Source organism: Labrus bergylta, chromosome 6 (genome assembly GCF_963930695.1).
Source record: "Labrus bergylta chromosome 6, fLabBer1.1, whole genome shotgun sequence".
Lineage (NCBI taxonomy): Eukaryota > Metazoa > Chordata > Actinopteri > Labriformes > Labridae > Labrus > Labrus bergylta.
The window spans coordinates 6,981,665-7,008,733 of record NC_089200.1 but is presented as its reverse complement, the minus strand read 5'-3'; the positions used below and the strand labels follow the sequence as shown (position 1 = coordinate 7,008,733).

At 40.6% G+C, this 27,069-nt stretch overlaps 1 protein-coding gene across 2 annotated transcripts; it reads left to right on the top strand.

Moving 5' to 3' along the window:
- On the top strand, positions 1-25,393 carry tie1 (tyrosine kinase with immunoglobulin-like and EGF-like domains 1). 2 transcript variants are annotated; one of them, XM_020633742.3, is made up of 24 exons: positions 1-318; positions 1,621-1,917; positions 2,147-2,257; positions 2,393-2,548; positions 3,171-3,302; positions 4,780-4,920; positions 5,053-5,181; positions 5,838-5,983; positions 7,644-7,788; positions 7,947-8,105; positions 8,893-9,033; positions 10,341-10,643; positions 11,883-12,173; positions 14,219-14,412; positions 15,085-15,231; positions 15,316-15,379; positions 15,534-15,644; positions 18,317-18,507; positions 19,662-19,775; positions 20,147-20,217; positions 21,281-21,321; positions 22,526-22,622; positions 22,700-22,799; positions 23,087-25,393. In XM_020633742.3, the coding sequence occupies exons 1-24, from the start codon at positions 252-254 to the stop codon at positions 23,156-23,158; spliced, it is 3,420 nt and encodes a 1,139-aa protein (XP_020489398.2). In that variant the 5' UTR covers positions 1-251; the 3' UTR covers positions 23,159-25,393. The 2 variants fall into 2 exon arrangements, with proteins under 2 accessions (XP_020489398.2, XP_020489399.2); XM_020633743.3 differs by lacking the exon at positions 10,341-10,643.
- The last annotated feature ends 1,676 nt before the right edge of the window (positions 25,394-27,069 follow it).

Genomic DNA, 27,069 nt, shown 5'->3' with positions numbered 1-27,069 from the left:
CCACCCAGAGAAAGCTGAGATCCAACTCTGTGGTTAGTGTGACGAACCGTGAATCCACCTCTGCGAGCTTAACACGGCTTCTTTAGTTTTCTTACCGACGTGATTTCACACCTGACCCGGAGCTCTGGGATGGTTCGCTAAAGTTATGCGTAAAAAAGCGCACCACTCGTCGTGACGCAGCGTCACCGTTTTGGATGTATACAACTCTTCCTTGAAATCCAGTTTAGCAGCGATATTTTTTGGATATCGATATGACGAGGAATATACAAGTCATGAGGATTTTTTGGGTGTTTGTTTTGCTCTTCCTTGACTTATCAGGTAAGAACAAAAGTTTTTTAAAGTTGTTTGGGTAACTCTTAAACGGAGCAGATTGAAAGTAAATCTATACTTTCAATAAGTGCTGTCCTCTTTTTAGGAAGATAATGTTGACTTTTTCATTGTAATGTTCTTTATTTATAACTCGTACTTTGTTAAAGTCATGAGAACCCTCTGACGTAGAGTATAGATTTCTGAATCCTTGGGGAAAAGGAGCTCATCCATGTTTTCCTGCCATTGTTCTGAGGTTCTGGGGGCTTAAATTCCTGCGAGAAGGAATCCTGGACAAACAACACATGGTTTTGCAAGTTTTTTTTTAAATAACTTCATTCCTAAGGTGTTTTCTTTAACCCAACATTCTTGTGAAAGATGGGCTGATGTTGCCACTTTATCAACCTCCGTCTGTGGTGTCAGTGTGTAAGATGTTTTATGACGGGGAGTAACTTTTATTAAAGTCCATTTTGAGATTGAAGGTGTACTCTTGATCTTTGGCAGTAACAAATCCTTATGGTTGACTAACTATGTTTCTGATTATGAACTTTACTTCATGTGTTCAGCTGGGCTGGAGCACAGATTTATGTAAACTGTAGTCAGGTGTTTGAAATAGAGTTGAAGTTATTTGGTAGCATTTATCGTTTCCATTAAAGGGATTGATTGATGTATTTTATTTAACATGTTAATTATAATAATAATAATAAGTAGGAACCTAAACAACAATCTCAGATAACAAACAGTATGTGTTTAAAAAAGTTTAGGATGAAGTTTACAATGATTTTATTCTAACACTTACTTGTATAACTGTAACACAAATATGTGCCCAGTTTCTGATGATTTACTCACTAATATATTTCCCACATGGAGCTAATATAAATGTTGGAAACAGTAAAACAGAAAGTAAAACATTTATATTAAACCTAAACCAGATATTTAATAAAAGCTTGGAGTTGAACAGGATGAGGTAGAACGGTTGAGACAGATGTTACCACATTTTGAGACCATTCATTATTTTTATTTTTATTTGTAACATTAAGAAGAAATACACAGATAATGATAAAAGTTAAAGAACATATTGTGTTTATTCCAAATACTCACAGCAGATTCCATCACAAAATTTGTAAGTAAGAGATCAACTTCTTGAATGTGCTGACAAATACCCCAAGATATTCAGTTACTTCTTTTCTTCTTAAATGGTTGATTTGGCAATGTACTTTGAAAATGAACGGGGAAAAAAAAACCTTTGTTCAAGTTTGATAATCAAGTGAAGCTCCTGGGATTTCCATAACCTCCTTAAGTCCTCTCCTACAGACGCTGTGATCGACCTGACCATGATCTCCACAGCGGAGGTGACAAACGTCAATCACTTCTCCATCTCATGCATTAACGGGGAGCGCAGCCCTGCCCAGGTGGAGCTGGACATCAAGAGAGACAACAGGATCCTCGTGTTCCCCAAAGAACCAAACTTTAAAGTGAATAAACCCAGGAACAGGGAGGCCGTGGCTAAAGGCTTCCGTGACCTGGATCATATCGGTATCTTCTACTGTGAATCCACTCAGGAAGTCCCCCCGCTGGAGACGGTCACAATGATCAACAACATAGGCAGAGGTTGGTTTAGACTCCATATAACATATACAACCACCAGCTTACTACTAAGTGTTTCTTTCTCTCGTTTGTTTGGTAGTGCTGTTAAGAAAGAAAAAAAAAAACCTCTGGGAAGATATCTTGATCCCTGAAGCATGAACTATTTATACTCTACAGTTTTCTTGTGAATCCTGTTTGGATGTAGTGTCATCTTTTGAGAATAACCCTGTTTATCTAATGGTTTTTTTTGCAGCAAATTTTATCCCAACTCACCTTACAATGACTGCTAACAAAGGGGAGACCATTCACCTCAGCATGAAGCTGCTCAACTCTCAAAAGAGAGACGTGACATGGAAGTACAACGGTGAGACAGCAAACACAACTTTAACTCACATTTAAGAAACCAGCACCCATTAGTGATAACCATTCAGAATACTTTTTGACACATTTGAAACAACGCCATAGTCATCACTCTTTTTTTTTTTGGTCTTTTGCCTAGGAAACTACTATTACATGACTCACTGGAACGATATGATAAACCGCACAGCTGTACTGACGGTGGAGAACGCAGTTTTTGCCAATCAGGGCATCTACAGTGCCAGCTATGTGGGGGACAGTCCTCTTCATGGCGCCTGGATGAGGCTCATAGTAAGAGGTTTGTTGGACCCTGACACACTGAGGAAAAAAACCTTCATTGACAGTGGTGCCAAGATACAGACACCAATAGAGAAGCTATGGATACATTTGTCAAAGAAGGTAGAGAGTAGCAATTAAAAGCAAAAAAAGTCAATAAAAAAAAAAGTCAATAAAATCAATACCATCCCTTTTTGGGATGGTTTGGATTACACAAGTCCAAACTGTTGTTTAACTGAGCATTTTGATTGATTCTTTTTATTTGGACGGAGCTGTGGCCAGTGCAGCTGTTACCAATCTTTACGCTACATTAGCGAATTGGATGCAGGCTTGCCTTTATATACCTCTAACTGGTAGCTTTTTCTTATAACAGCAAAACAAACAACAACAAAAAACAATAAAACATCTATTCAGAGCTTATTTTATAAAAACATGACTCATGCATTTTAAGGTAATAGGGCAGTCTGTGCTTAAAACACTGTCATAAATAAAACTTACTATATGATATTTTGTGTATGGGGATCAATAGACTGAAGGGTTTTTTATTGGAAAGTTCACCAAACTGTTCAAGGAGGACGTAACATGTTGTGAATTTTGTACCTATGAATTTGTGATCTAAGGATGTAAACTTGTATTTCCTGCAGACTGTCCTAATAAGAGGTGGGGTCCTGCCTGTGACAGGGACTGTCCAGAGTGTCTGAATGGCGGAATGTGTCATGACGCTGATGGAGACTGTATCTGCCCTCCAGGGTTCATGGGAACACGCTGTGAGACAGGTTGGTACAGGTTACCTGACCACATTCATTTACGAGCTGTATTAAAGTCACACAACAGTCCAACGAGATTGGAAATACATCAGTCCTGAACATAAACAGCAACGCTAACAACACTCTGAGGCTGTACTTTGGAGCGGCAGTGCCACAGTCACTACTCTAACTTGACCAAAATAATCCTGACAGCATGTTGGTGATTTTCAGGTGTGATGTTACCCATGCGCACAATATGAGTTTTAGTTATATGCATTCCAACACTGTCTTGTGAGGACTAAACACAAACACATTTGGTGCTTATTGGAATAGTTGTCATTGGTTTTGCAGATGAAGGTTATGTATCATATGTCATCTCACATTAATTATATAAGCTATAACTTTATCATTGGGTCAAAACAAGCCTTGGTCATGGGTTTAATTGACTTTGGGGACATTTTTTGACTCCGGCATTGGGAGAATACGTGTGTAGAGCTGTCAGTACTGACTGTAAGGGGATAAGACTGCATGTTGTGTAAGGTAGACTTTACATTACTAATACTGCCACTGTATCCACACATCAGACATTTTTTTCTTTCTCTGAATCTCAAATGCTATCGTTGTGTTTTCACGGCTGTACTTTGGGTTACTCAGATTATATAACTGACAATCTGACTGGTCGCAATGACTCATCAGCAATACAATTCAAATACAATTTAGGGACATCAGGCTATACATCTAGTTGAATTATTATATAAGATAACTCATCAGGTACCAGGCGCTAAGTCACAACAGCTAACATAGTTCCTTGCTAGCATTAATGTCAACATTATTGTTAGCAAGTTTACATCACTGTAGCTTGAGTTACTCAACACACTCAACTTCAGTTGTGCTTTGTGCTAGCTAAACTTACCATGTGCTAGCTAACATATCCATTAGCTTGGAATGTATGTATCGCCTATGGGTATATGTAATACTACTAAACGTCCATGTTAGCTAGGAAATGTTTGCTAAAATAAGCTGTTGTGTAAGTCCCAATATGACCTAGGATATTCACTATTCAGTGTTTTCAACTGCTTATCAAACTGGAAGCAATGAAATGACAACTATTTGTCTTTTTTCTTCATTGAAACAATTTGTAAAACAGAAACACAGCAATAGCCTACCAAATTATTATGACATTTTGACCTACAAACCTGAAAGTGACATCAAGGGTTTACGGCCACCATATTGTGATTTCTCATCTTCACAGTATTTGAGGACGATATGTAGCAACACCTTTGTTTGATATATTGTCAGTAGGGAAGGTTTTACTTATTTGGTTTAGAAAATGCAAGCTTGTTTTGCTTTCAATTTAAAAAAAAGACTGGTTACTCATGAGTCCACGGGCAAACCAGTTTCTGTCTTTCATGTTGTTTTGCAATGAAGGTTGAAGAATGATACACCAAAACCCAAGGAATTTAAATAAACACATTTGTGAATTTGTCTTTCTCTTTCTTTCGTGCAGCCTGCAGGGAAGGAATGTTTGGCCGAAACTGCCAGGAGTCATGTGGCTCCGAGATGAATTGTAAGGGGCTTCGCTTCTGTTTACCAGACCCTTATGGCTGCTCCTGCGCCAGCGGCTGGTTTGGGAACCGCTGTGAGAAAGGTGAGCTCCACATCACCTTAAATTAGTCCCTGTAGTTTCTGCTATATTCAGTAAAATACAGTCAAATGGTTTTACTCTTATGTGTGTCGTACTGTTTAGCAAAATGTCCTGTTGTCTGTAATCTTTTGACAGCCTGCCATGGTGACATGTATGGACCAGACTGCACTCTGACCTGTAAATGCCAGAATGGAGGAGTCTGCAACCGTTTCAGTGGATGTCAGTGTCCCACAGGGTGGAGAGGACAGAACTGTGAGAAGTCCGGTAGGTATCTTCACATCTTAACTCTGTGTAATTGAATTAATTGGTACCCAACAAAACTGTATACTCATAAAAGTCCCTTTCCATCAATATCATCATTACCAAACTCATCTGCTCAATCTTTCTCATCACAGCAGCAAATATTAGGCGCATACTAGCATAAAATAGTTTTTAAAAAATCCTTTAAAAAATGAAGGTAGATCATATCCAGTTTAATTCATCTGTTTTACCAGATAAGATGGCCTCATTAGTTTTTGGTTAAACCCCTTTCAAACCCTGATGAGGTGAGCTTGTTTGGTAAGTTGTTAGGCAATTAAGTTGCTCATAATCCTTGAGACTCTTAACAGTTTGCAGGATTCTTCATGCAAATTAAACATCAGACATAATTAGAAGGGGATTTGATTCCTAATCTGACTAATGGTTTGAGTTAAAAACCTTCATCTTCAGAAATGTGGACAAGTTAATCAGGTTGGGATTTGGTGAAATGAGGTATCAAGTAGCCATGAACAAGTTTTGAAAGTCACTTGTGCACAAAAAAAAATGAATTTATTTAATCCAATGGTATTTCTCCATCATTGGTTTTCTGCTGCCACATTAATTTCCTGTGTAAATATCCATGTTATTTGTTCTCTGTGCTCTGTTCATTTCTTATTCCTCAGACCGGGCTCCACAGATCCTGGATTTGGATAGTAATTTGGAGTGGAATCTGAACTCCAGCCCCAAGATCTCCTGCTCCGCCACAGGCAACCCCCTGCCCAGCCACACCAGCATCGAGCTGAGAAAGCTGGACAGTACAGTGCTCAAGGTAAAAAAAATTACAGTATTTGCTTACAGCACTCCTGCCAAGACAACTTACAGTCAGCCTTAGTATGAAAGAAACAGAAAACACGGGTTAGAGCACAGAGGTCTTCAAGGTTGGTAGCCTTAACGTGCATCAAACGGTTAGTTAATCGTTTCGCATTATTAATGATGTGTCACCAATAAGAAAATGTTTGGCACACTGACATTAAATGTATTTTAAGTGACACTCAGGAGGACTTAAATGCATTTGAACAACAACAGAGACAACCGAATCTGAGGGTACCAACAGGAATAACATCAGACTGAATACTGCTGAGCTGATGCATATCTAGTTTGGTTCCCTTCATGCTCAACTTTTCCAATAGATTTCCTGTGACCCTAATTCAGGTTACCTGAAGCCAAAACCAACAGGCTGAACATTTCTTTTATCACGCAAGCCATCAAACGACTAAAAAGTGACCCAAGCATTTTATTCTTCACGGCTGATGTCTGATGATGTTTTTTTTAGGACAGTTTTACTTTCACTTGTCCCTTTATGTACTCTTCATTTTTTTTTTTTATGTTTCTTGTAACCAAGTTTATGTGCCTGTATTTTCTATGTTTTATGGCTTTACTGGCTGCAGAGCAAACTTCCCCTTCTGGACAAAAAAGTTGAAAGTTGAAACTTAGTTTTACTGCAAAACATGAAACCAATGTGCTGCACTCACACCGTGGGGTGTAAATGCACAGCCTTTTGTAGAATAAATCATACACACTAAATATATGGTGGTACAATAAAACACAACTCCTGCAATGCACCAATGCACATCATTCCTTCCTAATCTTTCTTTTTATGCTGTGCATTAAATTATCAAAGTTTAAATGCAAGCATATTGAGTTGCAAGGGCTGCACAGTGGTGCAGTGTTAAGCGCTGTAGCCTCACAGCAACCAGGTTCCTGGTTTGAATCCCTGGTCGGACAGGGGCCTTTCTATGTGGAGTTTACATGTTCTCCCTGTGCATGCATTGACTCCCTCTGGGTACTCCGGCTTCCTCCCACCGTCCAAAGATAAGCTTGTTTTGTGACTCTAAATCGTCTGTAGGTATGAGTATGAATGGGGGTTAGTCTCTATATGTCAGCCCTGTCATTGACTTGTGACCAGTTCAGGGGGTGCCCCACCGCTCGTCCAGTGACAGCTGGGATCAGGTCCAAAAACACAAACATTGCAAATCAACCTAATAACTGATTATCTATAGACTATTTTGTGGATCTTCATGAATATTGCAGTGTGTTCAGCATCAGCTATAGAATCAAGAAGTCTTATTGTACTGTGCCTTTAAGATCGATCTGATGATAACAAGGTTGAGCCAATCTCTGAGGAAGTCGACAACACAATGGCCTGACCAGATAAGGCTGTATCACTCTACACTGCAGCTGTTAGCACATGTTGCCTTACAGCGACATGCTCATATTTATGTGTTATTCCGTCTGTGCTGTTTCCCTGATCATACAAATAATCCGATAAAGAACTATAGCAGCATTTCCTTCGGGGGGAACAAAGATATTTCTCATAGTGTGGACATTCTTATCACAACGCCAAGCAGCAGCAAAAGCAAGTACAACAAATAAAGATGTGGTTATTGTGAGGCATTATTGTTTTTGTGTGTTTTATATTTTACTCCCAGGCTTCTCGCACGGTCATGGACTCAAATAAGAGCACAGCCCTGTTTGACATCCCCCCTCTGACTGCTCAACAAGGAGGATTGTGGGAGTGCAGGGTGTCCACCAATGGAGGCCACGACTCCCGCAAGTTCAACCTCACCATCAAAGGTCTGTGTTTCTGTCTCTTGATGGATAGCCCCCTTGAGATGAACCATCTCGTTTTCGAGTTTCAATCTGAGTAACATTTTTTGAATAATAAACAGAGGAAGAGATGTTACTTTTGCAAAAATCTAAATTGGAGACTCTGTTGCTGTGTCTCTCTTCAGAGCCTCCTGTGCCCACCACGGCTCCCAAACTGCTGGAAAGAAGGAGTAAACAGCTGCTGGTGATGCCGGTGGACTCCCACAGAGGAGACGGCCCCATCGTCTCCACCCGGCTCCTCTACAAACCCGTGGGGAACGGAGACTCCTGGTCCTCCATCATAGGTAACATTTATTCAGAAATCTATAATGGAAACAAAAATTAAAAGCAGATTGTTTCTCACTAGATTATAATGTTTTAACTACATTAATAAAGTGAAACAAATCTATTGAAATCAAATCAAACTTTGACTAAATGAAAGTCAAAGTCTCTAGGATTTTATTTTTGAATTTCTGGTCTACTATTTATACTTGAAGTTTGACTTTTTTAGTAGATTTCAATGGCACATACACAACCCCACACCTCTATTATTATGAGATCATGACAGCGACTTGTCAATCTAAAGGTAGCCAGGGCTATTAGCTATTAAATCAAGTAAAAAGTATGGTTCTCTTGACTTCTATAAAAACAGTCTTTTTCATGCAGCAAGTCAAGTCCCCCCCTGCTGGCCATTACAAAAAATGCAGGTTTAAGGCATTCCAACATTAGCCTGAGTTTTGAATCTAGAAGTTAAATTCATATGGTGGATACAGTTTTTTCTATTTAATTTATATGCACTTTATCTATAAGTAAAAAGAAAAGTGTTTCATTTAGGTTGGTAAAGAAAAAAGATCTGGAGCGTCATCATATCCGTCTTATATTCATTGCTTGGCATTTTCTCCACAAGTTACTCATAATTTAACAACAAACAAACAAACAAATGTCTCACCTACATATTCTCGTAATGGTTTTTCATCTTTGAATTTCTAAGTTTTCTCTAGACTTCAGTTTTTAAGCTCAGTCGTATCACTGCTCTAAAACCATTTTAAAGTCTGTGATTTATCCGTATTTTATATGTCTACTTTTTTTCAGTTTACAGTGACAAAGAGCCCATCACGCTCATGAACCTGGAGCCTTCAACCCGTTACCATGTCCGTGTGCAGCTGAGTCGCCCTGGGATAGGAGGGGAGGGGGCCCCGGGACCAGAGGCCATCATGGAGACTGACTGTCCTGGTAAAACCCTGAAATAACTGCTCAGTCAGAATGATCCCATAACAAACTATACAGGAACATCTATCTGTAAACTTAGCCTGGGAAAAAGTGTCCGCAGTCAGGTCTACTGAACTTAAGAGAGAATAATTATCTACTGGCTGGTTGAAAATAAAAGAAAATTGTCCTTATTTTTGCTGAGCTGTGTTTTTCCCAGGCTGAAAGGAGCCAGTTATCTTCTCCCCAGTGAGCATATCTGTCCTGCCGGCTCACGTCTGAGGCAAATATAGAAAGATTAATTATCTCTGAAGACTTCTCTTAGATTAAATGAAGACCACGAGGGGATCAAATGAAAATAAACATTTGTCATCAGTCATCGAGAAATCAGAGAATTCATTAACTTTTGCAAGGACCTGCATTGAATCGAAGGAATCTGGTCTTTTTATTTCCCATCGATTGTGGTGCAGAGGGAGAGAGCATATCAAGTGTGAGTCCAGAAAAATGATGGAAATTGGAGCATTATAGCACAGAGGTTTATTAAATGTGACTCTTTGGCAATGTGTGGTGAGGTCCATGTTGTACAGTGGAACTGATTTTATTTGTAACAAGGGATGGTTTGTCTCCTGAACTAGCAGAAACCTTTCTTGAGGAGGGTAGTAAACGAGTATTTCCTGACCACGGATGGAGTGTAAAGTTTTATTCAGAATGGAAAACGATGCAATTAACTCTCTCCTGCTGAAAGTAGACTACAACAATCGGGCCATTCATACATTTTCTCAGGCCTCTTACTTACACTCAAACCCTTCACATTTTCTTTTAGTTTTCAAAGGTTATCCAAAAGCTCTTTCTCTGCAATTACTAGAATCCTTTTTTAGTTTGTCCAGCTTTGAGCGGGGTGTGCAAACTGTTTTTTTTGTGTGTACTCAACTTCGTGTCTATCCCCTATTTAAGTAGACTATATACCTGAAGCATGTTAAGATTTGTCGTGTAGTAAATGCTTTGGGAACAGACGAGCACACTTATTCAGAGCCCTGTTTGAACTGCATTTTTCTGGACTGTGAAGGGAACAAAAGCATCTGGATGGTTGTATTCAGAACAGGACAAGGGGGAGGACTTTTAGGTAGCTCATTCATGGTGTCAGCAAACAGTCTTATTATCTGAACTAGAGCCAATTGAAACACATTTGAAAAAAAATAAACAAAAAAACATCAAATTCACTTTGAAAACCTTTTATCTGTCACTGGAAGAAGTTTTAGCAGTTTAGCTAAGAAGAGAAAATCACAAGGAGCCATCCGTCCCCTCAGCTCATCCTGTGTTCTCTGTCGCTGCAGAGCCCACAGCTCAGCCTGAGATTGACGTCAGCTCTGTGGAAGGCCGAAACGCCACCGTACGTTGGCGCCTGCCCCCCAACAACGGCGTTAACGCCGCCACAGCCAGCGGCTTTTTAGTGCAGCTCATCGGGCCGCCCCCCTACAGAGAGAAACTCCTGCAGGAGACCACCCTGCTCACTGTGCTCTCCACAAAGTTCCACAACCTGGAGTACCAGAAAGACTACACCGTGGTGGTGCGCCTCATCAACTGTGGCAGCCTGGGGCCGCCCTCCAAACCATACACCTTCCGTCTCAGCAGCCAGGGTAACTAGAAACTGCTGTTTATATGCCAGAAGGAAGGCTCCTTCTAAATGCCGCAACATATAATGTCAAGTTTTATTTATGAGTGAGCAGCTTCTCCACTTCAAAGAGACTGAAACATCCACCTGAAGGATTTTAACTGGATTACACTCAACACCAAACAGCTTCTCCTTTCCCCCTTTTCTTTGAAAAGCCTGAAAAGCTTAGTTTGATTTGTGGTTCCATTTGCCATGAATGGACTAAGTAAAAAACAGCAACATACACATTTTTAAATCTCTTATTTGAGGCATCAGTGCCTTCTTCACTTAATAAAATGTGCAACTTTTAACCTAAAATTATAATACACCAGATGTCGACGTGTTTTCAGAACACTCAGATTCAAAATGAGTTCATGTAAGGATCTTAAATCTGAAGTACTTTTAATCATATGAAGTCAAATGATGTCAGTCTGTGCAGACAGTATTTGATGCCCAGAGATATGAACTAGCAAACCCCTCTGCAAACAAAATAGAATTTAAAGTTGTATCCATCAATTTTCACCATTCTTGACAGAAAGTGAGCGAGAATAGTTCAAACACAAAAACACTCAAAAATCAAGATGTTGCATTACTAGCTGTGGTTCAACATCGCTCATTTATCTGCATTCATTGACAGCAGATTATGAAACATTGACAGCCACCTCGTGCAAAATATAAATACAGACGCTAACAACTCCTGTGAAACAAATCCAGCACAATCCCCCACTAGCCATGGGGCAGAAGTAATACTCACCAAAGACGGCCTTTAAAAAATGTTTTGAGTTCCTAATCCTGATGTCCACTTCTTTGGATAAGTAGATTATCCGCCCTGCAGGCTCTTAAAGGATACAGTCTGGTGAAAGACTGACATGTATTTAATTCCAGTGGTTTTAAAAACAAGATAAAAACATTTAATGACAAGACCTTTTTGAGATAAGATTTAAAACGTCAGGAAAAGTGAAGGATTGGTTTTTGCTCGTTGTGTCTTGCCTCTCTCTCCCTGCCCACAAACTTAAAAGCAGACGTGTCTGTTTAGCATCTGATGGTTCGCTGTTAAGAAGTAATGCAGATTAGTTTGCAAACGATGGAGATACAAAAGTCAGAAACAAAATCCAGCCTACAAATGACTAGAGAACCAACAGTTATATAAATGTGTGACTGGTGCAGTGATTTTCTTTAAGAATAAAGAAAGACCCTAACTTTAATAAATCCCTCTGTGTCTCAGGTCCATCGTCTCCACGCAACGTGCAGGCCCTGCCTCTGTCCATCTCAGCCATCCAGGTGAGGTGGCAGGCCCCTGAAGACCCCAACGGAGGCATCATTAAGTACACCATAGAGTACCAGCCGGTGGGCCAGGGGAGCCCTCACCCTTGGGTGGACACGGACGACGGAAACAAGACGTCTAAAGATGTGACGGCGCTCAATGGCAGCACGCTCTACCAGTTCAGAGTGAGAGCGTCCTCCAAAGTGCCCGGAGAGTGGAGCAAGGCGGTGCGGGCCATGACACAAGAAGACGGTAAGTGGGAAGTCGTTATGTGCTCAACTTTATCCAGAGGTGACTGTCTGACAACAAATATGTAAATATCTGGACATAATGAACATTATTCTTTCTCGAATATGCAAATAAGTTGGTTTTTGAGTGTCTTGTTGTTTTTAATACGCTCCAGATTAATCAGCAAAGTTGTCTTTTGTCATCTTGTCGATGCAATCACAGTAGAAAGTGCAGTTATTTTGGAATAAACAAACTATGAAAATGAAAAAGAAACATATGTTGAAGTTGTAAGAAAATTAATATAAAAATGGAAATAGTCTTACAGTAAGTACAGTAAAGGATTACCAGTAAGTGTTCTCTGTTTCTTCCCAGCTCTGCCCTTAATCAACGTTTGTTTCAGGAAGGTCTAAATGTTGATCACAAGAAACTTCTAAGACTGACATCTTTTAGCTTTTCGTTAAGTTTTAAAGGGGTCATATTATGCTATTTCTGATTCTTCAGTGTGTTTTCCAAGTGTCCTGTGCATGTTTAGGCACATCTATGTGCAAAAATTCAAAGTCTGCTGAAACGCAGCTTCTCCTACGTCCTCCTGTTAGCTGCAGCATTAGCTGCATGTAACGCTCGGTTTTAGCCCCCCTCGATAAAAATTTGCCAGTGTGACGTCTTGTCAGTGTGAGATCACTGATCTAAGCCCATTGGCTCGTTGTGGCAAGTCCAGCAGCTCATGTTACACACCCGTTAACTTCTGTAGCACGCCCACAATATGCCGTAGCCTGTGGTAGCACAGTAGTGCTACAGTGCTAATGTTTTTGCACCCCTCGGAGCCAAAGTGGCTGAGCGACTGACCAATTACAGCAGAGTCCAACCAATCAGATCAGACTTGGCACACGTGGGGACTCTGAACATGGGCACTTCAGAGCCTTAGAGAGAGAGTCAGAAGCGAGCCGGTGCATGGAGCGGCAGTTCATGAAAACAGACACTTTTTTTTAACTTTAGCTATTGTGAACATACTTTAGTAGGTACAAAAAGGCATAATCTGACCTCTTTAAAGCTATTTATGCACAAATACACAAATAACAAAGTTTGAATATAGGAAGAATGATGTGAAGAAGGGGCTGCACGGTGCAGGTTAGCATCGTCGCCTCACTGAGAGAAGGTTCCTGGTATGAATTCCCGTGAGACAGGAACCCAGGCAAGCATGTTCTCCCAGTGGGTTCTCTCCGGGTACTCAGCCCTGTGATTGACAGGTGACCAGTCCAGGGTGTAACCCCGCCTCTCGCCCAATGACAGCTGCGATCAGCTCCAGCCCATCGCGACCCCAAACGGAAAAAAGCAGTATAGCTAATGGATGGATGGATAATGTGAAGAAGCAGGAAACTCTGAGAGCTTTTAGAAAGCCTTCACCTAAACATTGTCAAATAATCTGCTAACATCCAGTGAATAATATGAACACATCAATAGGTTTAACTAACAATGAAGAATACATATAGTAACAATAACAACCAATCCAAAAACAGAAAGTGTGAATGTATGAGGTTGAGTTTGTTTGCTGAAATTCACCACATGTTTAGTTGTAATAGATTTAGGCCCTCACTGGATAACATTTAGAAACCCTCCTCTGTGAGTTGGTACATCGTGTTAACAACAGAACAGACAAAAATGTTCAGAATTTCCAGATTACTGGAGTAAGGGGTTTGTTCATAGTGGCTGATGAAAAATGTTCAGTACTGATATAAAACTATTTCCAAAGTTGAATCGTTTCTTGCACACTCATTTGTTTTCCCTTCAAGCTAAAAGTTACTCCCTTTGGAAAATGTCTTCATTGCTGTACTCTTGGCCAATACTTGGCTTTTTCCAAGGTGGGTTTAAACACAGGACCACCCACGCAGAGGCAGGGATTCACTCAGAGTCATCATTCATAGACAGCATATTTATTTATGTCCAGTGTCTGAAAATCAGCGTCATCTCCATACTTGTTTCTTCTCTCCATCTTTCATCCCCCCCTCCCCCCCCTCTGTCCTCCCTTTCCATCTCTTCTTCTCTGCCTTAAAAAAAAAAAAAAAAAAAAGGCTTTCGGAATCTAATCCCGACCACCCAGGGTGTGGCCGGGAAGCCTCATGGGGACAGCTACCAGCTGTTGGTGGCTGTGGTCGGCTCGGTAACAGTCACCTGTGTGACCATCCTGCTCGCTCTGTTGGCTCTTTTCTTCATCCGCAAGACGCTGCTGAACCGTCGACGCACGTTTACCTACCAGTCTGGATCAGTAAGGACAACACTAAGAAATTGTTTTATTAAGATCTTTTTTTTTTTTTACCTGTACTGGTAGGACAGCTGAAGAGAAACAGGAAATGTGGGGGGAAGATAGCGAGGCAGACGTGCATCAAAGACACCTTTAAAACGCCCCTCACAAACACTTTCTTAAGAATATTTTTTAGTCCTGACTTCAGTCCAAAGACTTTATTTGAGCCGTTGATGAAGCTAAATCCAAACTGCCTTAAACTGGCTTTCTGTCTTACAGCCAGCAGGGGGAGACTCCTCTGGTTCCAAAAAGAAGTCCAATGTATGAAATAAAATGTGAAAATAACACTTGATGTCAGACTCATCCAACAATTACCAAACCCATCATTAGATTGAAGTGCTCGTCAATAAAGCATGATGGTCTCATTTAGACATAAATCTACTGAAAGGGTGGGGCAAGTTGCTACCATGGCCGTTCTGTCAACCAGGATAGAGATGTTACAAAGGATATCAATATTAGTTTTTCAAATCTATTGGTAAAAAAATGGGGGGGATTGCTGAACTCAACTGGTTGACATCTCAGTTGCTATTTCTAATTCTCTTATTCAGTCACAGTTTTGAGGAAATGCTCCTGTATTGAACTTGAATAAATCTGTGTTTGTTGAGTCTATCCTAAGAGCCGTTTTTTTCCCCTCAGGGTGAAGAGACTATTCTGCAGTTTAACTCGGGAACTCTGACCCTGACACGGAGGCCCAAACCAACACCAGAGCCCCTCACCTATCCCATCCTGGAGTGGGAAGACATCAAGTTTGAAGATGTCATTGGAGAGGGCAACTTTGGCCAGGTTTTTACTCTCTCTCTCTCTCTTTGTATATTATCTTCATTCCTTTTATTCACCGGGTTAAGCTCACAGCTGTTTCTACACCAGGTAATCAAAGCCATGATCAAGAAGGACGGCAGTAAAATGAGCGCAGCAATCAAGATGCTGAAAGGTAACACAGTCATGTGAGCACACACACACACACACACACACACACACACACAGAGAGAGAGACTGTGCTTGTATCAGAAGATCTCATTTCAAAGTGGGAAACTGCTTAGCTTGCATTTTGCGTAACGCTGCTGTGCGTGTTGATCTTCCTGCAGAGTTCGCCTCAGAGAATGACCACAGAGACTTTGCAGGGGAGCTGGAGGTGCTGTGTAAACTAGGCCAGCATCCCAATATCATCAACCTGATCGGAGCCTGTGAGAACAGAGGTGAGTGAGCGACACCTAGTGGCCTTCTGTGGATACTGCTGTGCCTTTGAGTTCTGGCCTTTTAAAGAAACACTGATGTCTATTATGTATAATTGTGTTTTTGGAAGGAAAGGCGCACACAAGTCATACAAATATATAATCTATGGACTTCAAAACTAAGAAGGCTGTGTGTATCTTAACTTATTGACCTTTTTTTTTTATCAAGGCCTTATACGTTATATGTTCTGTGTCATATATTCAGATATTGGGTTTGGTGGACACAAGTGCAATTTTAGATTCTGCTGGACAAAATTTACAGAACATGCAAAAAATATATCTGGAGTAATGCACTGTATACAAATGCAGAAAATACTGACGTGTGTACAGCAGAATCTAGTAATTGGTGGCCTTTGAATAAAGTCCTGTCTTAACACTTTTCAATACAGGTGATAAAAGTGACTCAGTAATAAAAGCAAACAGATGGACAGAATTAAAGATTAGAAATGCAAGTACAATAAAATAAAAAATAAAATCACAAAGTAAGGCTTTTTTTTGTAAAAGAGTGTCTTAAGTAGAGAAACAAATATAGGGACTGATTCTACAAGTCTGATCTCCTCTGACAGGCGTTTCCAAAGTCTGGGGGCTCTGACAGAAAAAGAGACATCCAAACAGACGCTCCCATCTGATCTTCTGTCCTTTGCACCTGCAAAGCACGAGAGTCTGTCCAATCTAAACAATCTTGGCCTGCCAGACACATTTGCACATTTGTTTGATTAGTCCAAGTGGCTCACATGCACGTGTCTTTATGTGTTTGTGTAAGGTTTCCTTGGCACCGGTTCTGAACACAGAGTATCAGTTTCCTGCAGCTTTATCCGACTGCCTCTACATTAAACAACTGAATGACTTTTGTTTGATCAAAGATTGATAGCATATACAAGGGGGAAGTCTACTATGGAAAGTACACAGTGAGGACATTACAAAAGCAAATCTGCCTTGAAATAAAATCCTCGGAGTAGTTACGTGTCTCTGCAGCGGTTTCCCTTTCAGATAGCATGAAATTATTCACTCTTTGTGTTTACATCTGTTGTTTCACTCAGGGTCACTTCTCTAATCTACTAAAACATGTTATAATATATGTATACTGTAACCTGACTCTCACTCAAACAAATGTGTCTCAACTTTAGTGGAAGAAGTCAAACTGATATGTAAAACTGTTGAATAAGACAACAGGGAAGGAAGGAAGGAAGGACGCAAGGAGGGAAGAAAGAAATATAGAAATGAAGGAAGGAATAAAGAAAGAAATGAATGAAGGAAGGAAGGAAGGAAGGAAGGAAAGTAGGAAGGAAGCAATGAAGGATGCAAGGAGGGAAGAAAGAAAAAAGAAAGAAAGAAAGAAATGAAGGAAGGAAGGAGGGAGGAATTAATGATGTCTGTGGGTAAAAGTGGAGGTATATAAGATCAGACTGAAGGTAAAGATGGATACCAACAGAGGGAAAGAGAAAAAGAAGAAAGGCTTATATAGAGAGAGTAGTATTAGTTTAGCACACAGCACAACCTGTGTGTGTTGTCCCCGTGCTGCGAGAGGGAAAAGCTTTTCAAATGTTTATTGCTTCAGAGCGCAGGACGCTAGCTTTCACAAGTGTTACTCAACTAGTGTTTTTGGAATTTAGGGAGTTTTCGTTTTATTTTTGCTTTTTGCACAGTTTCATTATTTGGATCTATTCTGCAGCCGTCCAGAAATAGGGCAGCATACACACCGATGTTTTTCAGCTTTTTACTCTCGTACAGAAATCGGGAACAAATTCAAGCTCCTGAAATCAACACTGTGAAGGATTAAGGCGTGTTCAGGAGGAGTTCAGCTTTAAACTGTTGAACTGCAGAACAGGAGGAAGAAGTAAATATATCAGATATTTTAAATGTCAGGGGCGAAACCTCTCACTCCTGATGTCCAACTGACCCATGATCAAACTTTCTTTGGGAGGAGAGGAAGACATAGTGAAGAGTCTGGCTGAGCTGCTAACTGCTGATGCACATACAAAGTTCATAACAGTGACCTGAACCCTCGTCGTCACCATGAGATATATATGAGATTATAACATCATAAGTAAAGGATATGTACGGGTCTTTCTACACATTTGTTACTTCCCCTCGAGAAAACAAAATCTGAATGACAGGAGTTATGAGTGGAGGATCTAACAAAACACTGCACTTGTTACAAAAGGTACCACATAAGTGGGCCTTGGGTTTCTTAAAGTTGGCAGAAGGAACATAGCCGCCCACTGCCACCTGCTGAGTCTATCAAAATGAAAGACAAAGCTAAATGGGAGCCAAAACAAAAGAGAAGAGGGAGTCAATGAACAGAGCGGTAATGGAAGGAGTCACAAATGGCTGAAAGGAAGATGTGTTTTCACACAAACGCATTCAAAACTGAGAGTTTAATTCAAAAAGAAAACACAGAAAGCCAACTAATGGAGCTGACAGACAACAGACTTAGCAGGGAAACCAAAACCTCTCTATATAGCCTCCCAGCCCCAAGCTGACTGTCATCAGCCCTCAGCTGAGGGAAAACATCACAGGTGCAGTCAATAGCTCCTGATGAGCAAGGAAACCTGTGACCTAGTTCTTTGGGATCTATCTATAACACACTTATTAACAGATGAAACCGCACATTCTGTTTATCTCTTTTTCTCCAGGCTACCTGTACATAGCCATCGAATACGCTCCCTTCGGTAACCTGCTCGACTTCCTGAGGAAGAGCCGAGTGTTGGAGACCGATCCGGCCTTTGCAAAGGAGCACGGCACAGCCTCCACGCTCACCTCCCAGCAGCTCCTGCAGTTCGCTGTTGACGTAGCAACAGGGATGCACTACCTGAGTGACAAACAGGTGAACGAGGAAAGAAGCGGAGAGTGTGTGTGTGTGTGTGTGTGTGGATGGCTGGTTGTTTGTGACTTTGTGTTAAGCGGAGTCTCTCAGGATTTGCATCATATGCATACTATAATTAAATCCAACACTTAAATATAAAAACTTGATGTGTACATTTCTAAGTGCTTGCAGAATAATAACACTATTACGTAATCCTAACCCAGTAATGTGTAAGCAGGGGCGATTCTAGAGTCTGCTGGGGTCCAAGGCAAAACTCAGTTGGGGGGGGCCTCTAACCAGGGTTCAGCAGGACAATGAGAGTGAATGCTGTCAGATGGGGTACCCTTAGGGGGGTTTCATTCTGTCATTGAAAAATGACAGAATGGGCCGTTGCTTTTGTCTAAATTTTATCATCCATGGGGCGCTGGTGGCGTAGTGGTTAGAGCACCTGCCCTTTGTACGGAGGCTGTAGTCCTTCAAGCGGGCTCGAATCCAACCTGTGGCTCCTTTCCCGCATGTCATTCCCCACTCTCTCTCTCTCTCTCTCTCTCCCTGATTTCCGACTCTGTCCACTGTCCTATCTCTCCAATGGAGGCACAAAATGCCCAAAAATAAATTAATAATAAAATTAAAAATCTTTAAAATAATAATAATGTATCAGCCATCTGGGGCCCCAAGCCTGTTGACAAGCAGCGAAGCCTGTGTGTAAGCGATGTGCTTTATAGGGCGTTTAACACAGAAATTTGATGGAGATCAGATGACTGTATTCAAATACCCAACTAATTTCATAGAAACTTTCTTTCGTGCACTATTGCTGTCAATCATTAGGACGTTATGCTTGATTTAAAGTCACAAGTTATTATAAGAGCAATAGTGTTAGTTTGTCTTATTACCCTACACATTTTTATATTCAGAGTCTGGATAATTTTGAACACTTTGGATGACTTTTGAAACGCTAGATTGAGTTGTTTTATCATCAGGGTCAAGATGTGACATCATCAATCAACTTTTTGACTTAACATTACAACCAACTGTCAATGGACTTACCCTAGTATAAAACATTTTCACAGAGATAAATAAAATATCTGATTAAACATTTATAAGCAACACATAATTTTGATGTTTCTGTGTAAAGTATTTTTCCAGTAATAACACCCTTTATGTCTTGTTACCAGTTCATCCACAGAGATCTGGCAGCCAGGAATGTGCTCGTAGGGGACAACCTAGTCGCAAAGATAGCAGACTTCGGCCTCTCCCGTGGTGAGGAGGTTTACGTCAAGAAGACGATGGTGAGTGCTCAGAACATACACAGAACCATTTTTATTTATTTTACAGATGATATGTCTTAATTTAAGCCAGCAGATGGTGCTACTTAGTTAGTTTGTATCCCATGTATTTTCACTTCACAAAGAGAAGAGTGGATGTTTTCAAATACAGTTTTCATGTCCACAACTTGGGGATAATAAGTGAGATGACCTGTAGGGGGCAGTTATAGTCAAATATTATAGGACAGTACAGCAGTGAACTACATACAGCAGTCATTTTGTGGCATCCCAGTAACAACTAGTCACTTTCTTAAACAGCATTAAACCAATGTAACAATTATATATATTCAAGCTTCATTTTATTCTCTTTAATGAGTCTGTTACTTTGATTTCAGGGGAGACTTCCTGTACGCTGGATGGCCATTGAGTCTCTGAACTACAGCGTGTATACGACCAAGAGTGATGTGTGAGTTATATTGTCTTAAATTGAGACAATATAGAGCGTGGGAAATTTGAAACGTGAAAATGTAATGTACTTTAAGATACCATGGCAGACTTCTGAGCATTTCTGACCATGTGCTAAATGGTTGACAAACACTTTCTGTGATATTCAGCTCATCAATAGTCCCTCATCTACAACTTTCTATGATTGATTTTTAGTATCACAAAACCGTATTAACGTTGTTTCAGTCACAAGCCAAGTTTCGCAAAGGTACACAAAATAAAGCCTTCCCACAGAGAACAACAAATCATCCCCCTGTCACCGGTGGAGTGATAATAGTGTGCTGTGTAACTGATAAGCACAACCAGGAAGCTCTGGGTACAACTTCGCACTCAGACCCAGAGGTCGGCCTGTCAGACGGAGCCTATTTATACAAAAGGCTGGAAGAAGTTAAGATGGACAGCTAACGGAAGACATGTTGGGTCAGAGAGAGTTGTAAACAATAGTACGAGAAACAAAATGTACGAAAGCGACTGGAACAAGAACTGAGACAGTGTGAGACATGGTGCACAGAAGAGATTAGATAAACACCAGAGCAGACAGACAGCACAGACAACATTTGTCTGCTCATTTGATCTACCACACAGCTTTGTGACCTGTGACACATTTCATGTTGTTGAGACTTTAACACTGCAAAGACTTTGCATTGATTTCATCAGCTGCATTTTTTCAAATGAACTCAGTACTTTGTTCTTTCTTAGCAGTGATGAAAACAAGAAAATGTGTGTGTTTCACACAACAGAGCGACAGTCTTAACATGAAATGCATTCATTTGTGGGTAATTTCACTAAATGCTCGATTCAAAACTTAAATTCTATCAATTGTGCTTTAATTGCATGAATGTAAGAGAGAAACGTTTGTGGGAGCATCAAGTGAAATTGATGATTAGTTAAAAACGAAAAACAAAATAGTTAGCAGGTATAAATAATGATGGCTTTTAGGCAGTAATCACGTCATGTTTTTAATACAACACTTATATTCATTCTGTACTTTGTTAACTTTTGTTGTCTTGCATCTTCTCCCACAGCTGGTCTTTTGGTGTTCTGCTTTGGGAAATTGTAAGCTTAGGTAAGTGACCTCAACGTGTGACATTAAACAAATTGTTCTCACAGTTTCAACTCCTATTTACATCAGTTTACATAAATGTTTAATACTGAGAACAGTCGTACTTGTTAGAGATCCAGGTGAATCTGCAAGCATGTTCAGACTGAGGGCTGATGAGCCGAATCAGTTGGGCCAATCACAACTGCTTCTTTAAAATGAAGCAGATTTAATCTGTTTCCCAGTTCAGGGGCTGCATCCTTCAAAGGGTGCTTTTTAAGACCGATTACGTCACAGCGACGCATTAAAGGCTGTTTGATTTGAAGGCTCCTTCAAATGAGTCCCATAAATGCGTCTTACTTTTCTTAGGCTACCAAAGATGTATACGTTGCATCCTTCGTGGCCCGACATATCCCAAGATTCATTGTGCGCAAATTCTAAAAAAAAGGCGGCTTTCTATTAAATGAACACATTTAAATGTAACTTACTGGTGTCAACTCCATCCACAAAGTAGACATTCTAATGTGACTTGAAATATCAAATAATCTTTAAAATAATAGACAAAGTTATATCTGCTAGTTCTGGTGCAGCTGTCGGGTTGTTGCTAGGCGACAGGACGGTTGCTTGGTAAGGTTAAGGGCGGGAACAGCTGGTGACATAGTTCAACCTGAACAGCCGACACAAAGTAGGAAGGTTGGTTCCTTTGAAGGATACTAGCCCTGATGTGGGACGCAGCTTTCATATGATGGCCTTTTTGTAAACAAACAAGATGGCTGCCTCTCATGTGAAAGGTTACCAATCAGCTGTCCCGTCGGTATTAAAGAAACTGGGAGGTAATTCACGTGAACAGATGTTGGAACCAATTAGCGAGCCTACACTAGCCAAATATGTTTCTTGAGACATTTTGGTCTAAACCAGTGGATGAATACCCTCGGAAAATACATTTTTAACTGACATGTTCTGGACTAATACATCATTTGGATTTGGTCTGATGATTGGCGAGGTACAGATTTAATCTCTGAGATATTGTAAAGACTTAAACACCAGGTGACAGGCCTGCAGAACATCAACAACATCCTTAATTCAAAGTGCTAATGAACGACACTTAGAAACTCAGGAATACAATTTGTTTTTGCAGTCGTATTAACCTTGTGTTGTGTTTGTCATGATGTTGATGATTTATAATTCTTGACTTAAATCACCATACTAATCATAAACACATTCTTCTCAGGTGGCACACCATACTGCGGGATGACGTGCGCTGAGCTTTATGAGAAACTGCCACAAGGCTTCAGGATGGAGAAACCTAAAAACTGTGATGATGAGGTGTAAGTATTCCGCCTTCTTTTGCCTTTTTCTGTCCTTGTGTCGACATATTCATTCATACTTCTCTCTCCTTTTACAGCTATGAGCTGATGAAGCAGTGCTGGAGGGATCGGCCCTATGAGAGACCCCCGTTCTCTCAAATCTCTGTGCAGCTCAACAGGATGCAGGAGGCCAGGAAGGTAATGCTGCCTTTACACAGTTTTAGCAGAAAGGGAAGAACAAAATAAAGCCCTATTAACTAATCATAACTCCAAGATGTCCAAGAAATTGTCTTTTTTTTAAAATTTAAATTCTTAATGAGTTACTTTTCAATTCAATTCACACTAAACTACTAGAAAATAGTTGGTTTGCTGCAATTTAGCGACAGTTTTTTCCCACTTCTGTAGTTTTCTCTCATCAAGTGTACGATATGCTATTGCAAAGCTATTAGTGTTGCTCTCATCACAAGCTTCTACCCGTCTTCTAGGCTTATGTGAACATGGCTCTCTTTGAGAACTTCACCTACGCCGGGATAGACGCCACAGCCGAGGAGGCCTGACTACCAGCCCCCCCAGACCCTCGCACGCCACGTAGCCCCAAGAGGAGGCCCAGAGGATGGTCGCCACGTTACTGCCACCACCCCGCCGCTCAGCGTCAAGACAGGAGGACCCGACGTTCCACCAGAGTCACCCAGTTATAAATGGAGGACTGTGAAAGGACACTGTGTGGATTTGATTAGAGACGAGGAGTACGGCTGGGCCCTCTTTTGGGAAATCCTGTACAAATCAGTCGCAGTTAAAAAAAAAAAGGACATGACATTGTACCTTCTGCAGTTGCAAAAGTTACAACGCTCAAACCCTTTTTGTCCGAGCGTTGAGGGTAAGCGGCAAATAAGGAGCTACGTGACTTGCTGAACCACCACAGGGTCTGTGGGGTATCAAAGCTGGACTTTATTTTCTCTCCATTGCTCTGAATGGAGAAATAAATCTTTTCATGAAGGACACGGCGTGGATCACAAACAAGTTCTCAGAAACAATGTAGCACTTACAACCAAAGTTTTTCATGCTACCTGTGTCTTTGACTGTTAGCCTATCACTGCCATGCAAATGTAGCTACTACTGTATGTTTCTATAAAAAGATGTATAAAAACCTCCTAATTGATTGTAAATGCAGACTGATATGAAACTAATCATTGTAGATACTCGATGTCTTTCCTGTACAGCTCCATCACTGGAGTAGCTTTTTGAATGTGCTATGATTACGAGGCAGGTGCACAACCAGTCTACTTGTTATCAACATTATAGTTGACATATAACACTATGCAGCCTAATGCAATGTATGGTAAAATATCCAACATATGAGAATGTGTTTTGTATTAGCTGGCTCCTTGAATGAAGGTTTTATGCCCTGACTAGACTCGTCACCACAACAAGCAGCTGTTCCATTTGCGTTTTCAGTGGCATGAATGAAGTTCACTTTACAAAGGTATTAGTCTCCTGTTTGTAAAAACATTTCCCCAACCACGACCAATGATTTTTATTCTCTTTATTTTATGTACTTTATCAATCGCTGAGGGAAATTCTGGTTTTACACGCCGTTATTTAGAGACATGCTTCTCACACATATGCACAAACAGGCTCTGCGGACATGCATTAGTGGAGAGGTGTCAGGGTGATGCTGCTACACACTGCTACGCAGAGAGCGCACCAGAGCGGTTAGGGGTTCGGTGCCTTGCTCAAGTGCACCTCGGCAGTACTCGGAAAATGACCTGACACCTCTCCAGTTACCAGACCAATTTCCATATTGTGGTTCGCATCGGGACCAACCTAAGTGAGCTACTGTTGCCCCCCAAGTTTACAAGTTAGACAGTGTGCAGGATTTTATTTTCAAAGCAAAACTTTGAAGATATTTTGAAAAGTGCACCACTTGAAAAGTGTTCTGACCACAGACTGATATCATCTCTGCCAACACGTTGATGTTACCAACAAGTGCTCAGTGGTTTCTGACTTTGAAAGTTCAGAGAATTATAAGCTGCCCTTGCCAAGCCCTTGATGAAATTCCCCGTTTATCTTTACAGACTATAGATGAGGACTGCATGGTGGTTACCGCTGTTGCCTCACAGTGAGGAGTTTCCTGGTTCGAAATTGCATTTGTTTGCATGTTCTCCCCGTGCATGAGTGGGTTCTGAGCGGCTTCCTCCTACAGTCCAAAAACATGCTTGTTAGGTTAACTGGTGACTCTAATTGACCTGTAGGTGTGAATGTTAGTGTGGATTGTTGTTTATATGTCAGCCCTGTCATTGACTGGAGAACAGTCCAGGGTGTACCCCGCTTATCGCTCAATGACAGCTGGGATCGGCTCCAGCGCCCCCCGCGACCGTGAACGGGAAAAGCGGTAAAGATAATGGATGGATGGATGAATGGACTAAAGATAACAGTTTGATATCTACAGTCAATTTAGATAATTTTTCCCCCAAACATGTGTTCAAAGTTGGAATGCTTTGGAGCACGTTGGTGGTTCTAACAGTTTTTAATGTTAGTTTGCAGCAACTTCTCAAGGAGCCTGTGCAGTCATTAGTTCTACTGGAAACAAATAAGACCAGTTTAAGGTTAGTCGCTTTGAAGACTTTTTATACCTTAAAGTTGCAAGAAGTGCATATGAGTGGACCCCCCCCCCCCCCCCCATGCAATGTATAGTAATATACCCACTGTATAAGAATGTAAAGTGTGCCTTTTTATTAACTAGTGCCTTGAATAAAAATGTTGTGGACTAACTGGAATCATCAACACAACTAGTTGATCTACTTGCGTACTTTTGTGTTAAGATAAAAAACTTACTTTTCAGTGATACAGATTGTGCAGACTTTACAGAGATTATTATCTATACTGTATATCAGATCCTGTATCGTTAACCTTTAAATATCATTTGATACACATGTTTTCCGGTGAAAAACCAATGTCTGAATTCATTATCAATCTTTAAGGCATCTGAAGTCTACTACGTATACGTAGATTGAAGTTTTATGACTATGTACACTAAAAGTAAAAAAACAAAAAGTCAGTCGGGTCAGGTCAATGAACAGGTAACAAGAAAATTCATTCATTCATTATTTGTATAGCAGTAATTCATAAGAAGTATTATTTAGGGACGCTTTACAGAATGTGGGATAAAGCTGCAGGAAGGATTTCTCCTTTGTATTCCTCGGTTTCCTATTGTCTACATTTCCTTGTCGCTGAGGTGGAGGTCGGAGCAGGCTGTGCATAAATGAGGACGGTGGTGGTATTGGGGACGACACAGTCCGATGGTGTTGGCTGGGCGACAGGGACGTTGGGTGGTAGTAGTGCCAGATTACGTCACTGAAGGTTGGGGGAGCGCCGTCTACTCGAGGGCCTGGCTTCTGCTCCTGAGTGTAGATTACTTTTTCCCTTGAACTTCAGGTTGATGGTAGGAGTGGAGTGGTTGTGAGGTCAGGTTAGTTTGCTTCATCTTGTAGTGGGGTCTGACAGCTTTCTAGACCTAAACACATCCAAACATCATTAAAATGTGCTGAAACAAATTCCTCCAGTGCAGTTAAAGTTGTGAATAGTTTATTTTAATTAACAGATCATTTTCCTTTTTTTATGTATTTATTTTTTAATTGCAAGGACCAACAAATTAAGATTAAGACTAAAGATTAACAACAGCAGTTTTCACAATCAGTAGAGCTAAATAAAATCATTCAATTGTATTTGATGTTCCTATACACATTACACTGAACCATTCCTCTTTTAGAAATATTGCCAATGGGGACCATTCCCTTAGAAAAACCTCAAGAGTACCTCTGAGTACATGAGATAATCTCTCCAAAGGCAGTTTTTCATACCACATTGAGATATCAGGAGGATCTTCATCTAACCGTTTCTGAAACACTGTGAGGCGTGCAGCATACAAAGTAACTCTAAGAATGTACTGGTGCCTACGATCACAGAAGTCCAGTCCAAGAACAAAATGATGAGGATTTAAAGGAATATAACGCCCAAATATTTTCTTTATCTCATTTTGGACCGAGAGCCAGAATTCTGTGATTTTAGGACATGACCACATAAGATGACCATAAGTGCCACAACTACTTTTGCATTTCCGACATAATGATGAGCACGTAGTGTCATATTTACATCTGATAGACGGGGTCACATGCAGTCTGTGGATGATCTTATATTGAGTCTCATAGGATTTGTTCAAACATGTAATCTTTTTTGCATTTAATAAAATCTCTCTCCACATCTCATCATCGAGATGGTACCCAAAATCTTCAACCCAACTACTGATAGTAGGGATGTTGATAAACATTTGATCATGTAAAAAACTTAGAGTTTTTTTGTTTAAAGATAACGATAAAAGATTTGTAGATAACGATTTTAGAAAGATTTTAGAGTCCCATCTAAAAAGAGATCTGGTATTTGTGAAATACCAGCACTCTTCCATGTTTTA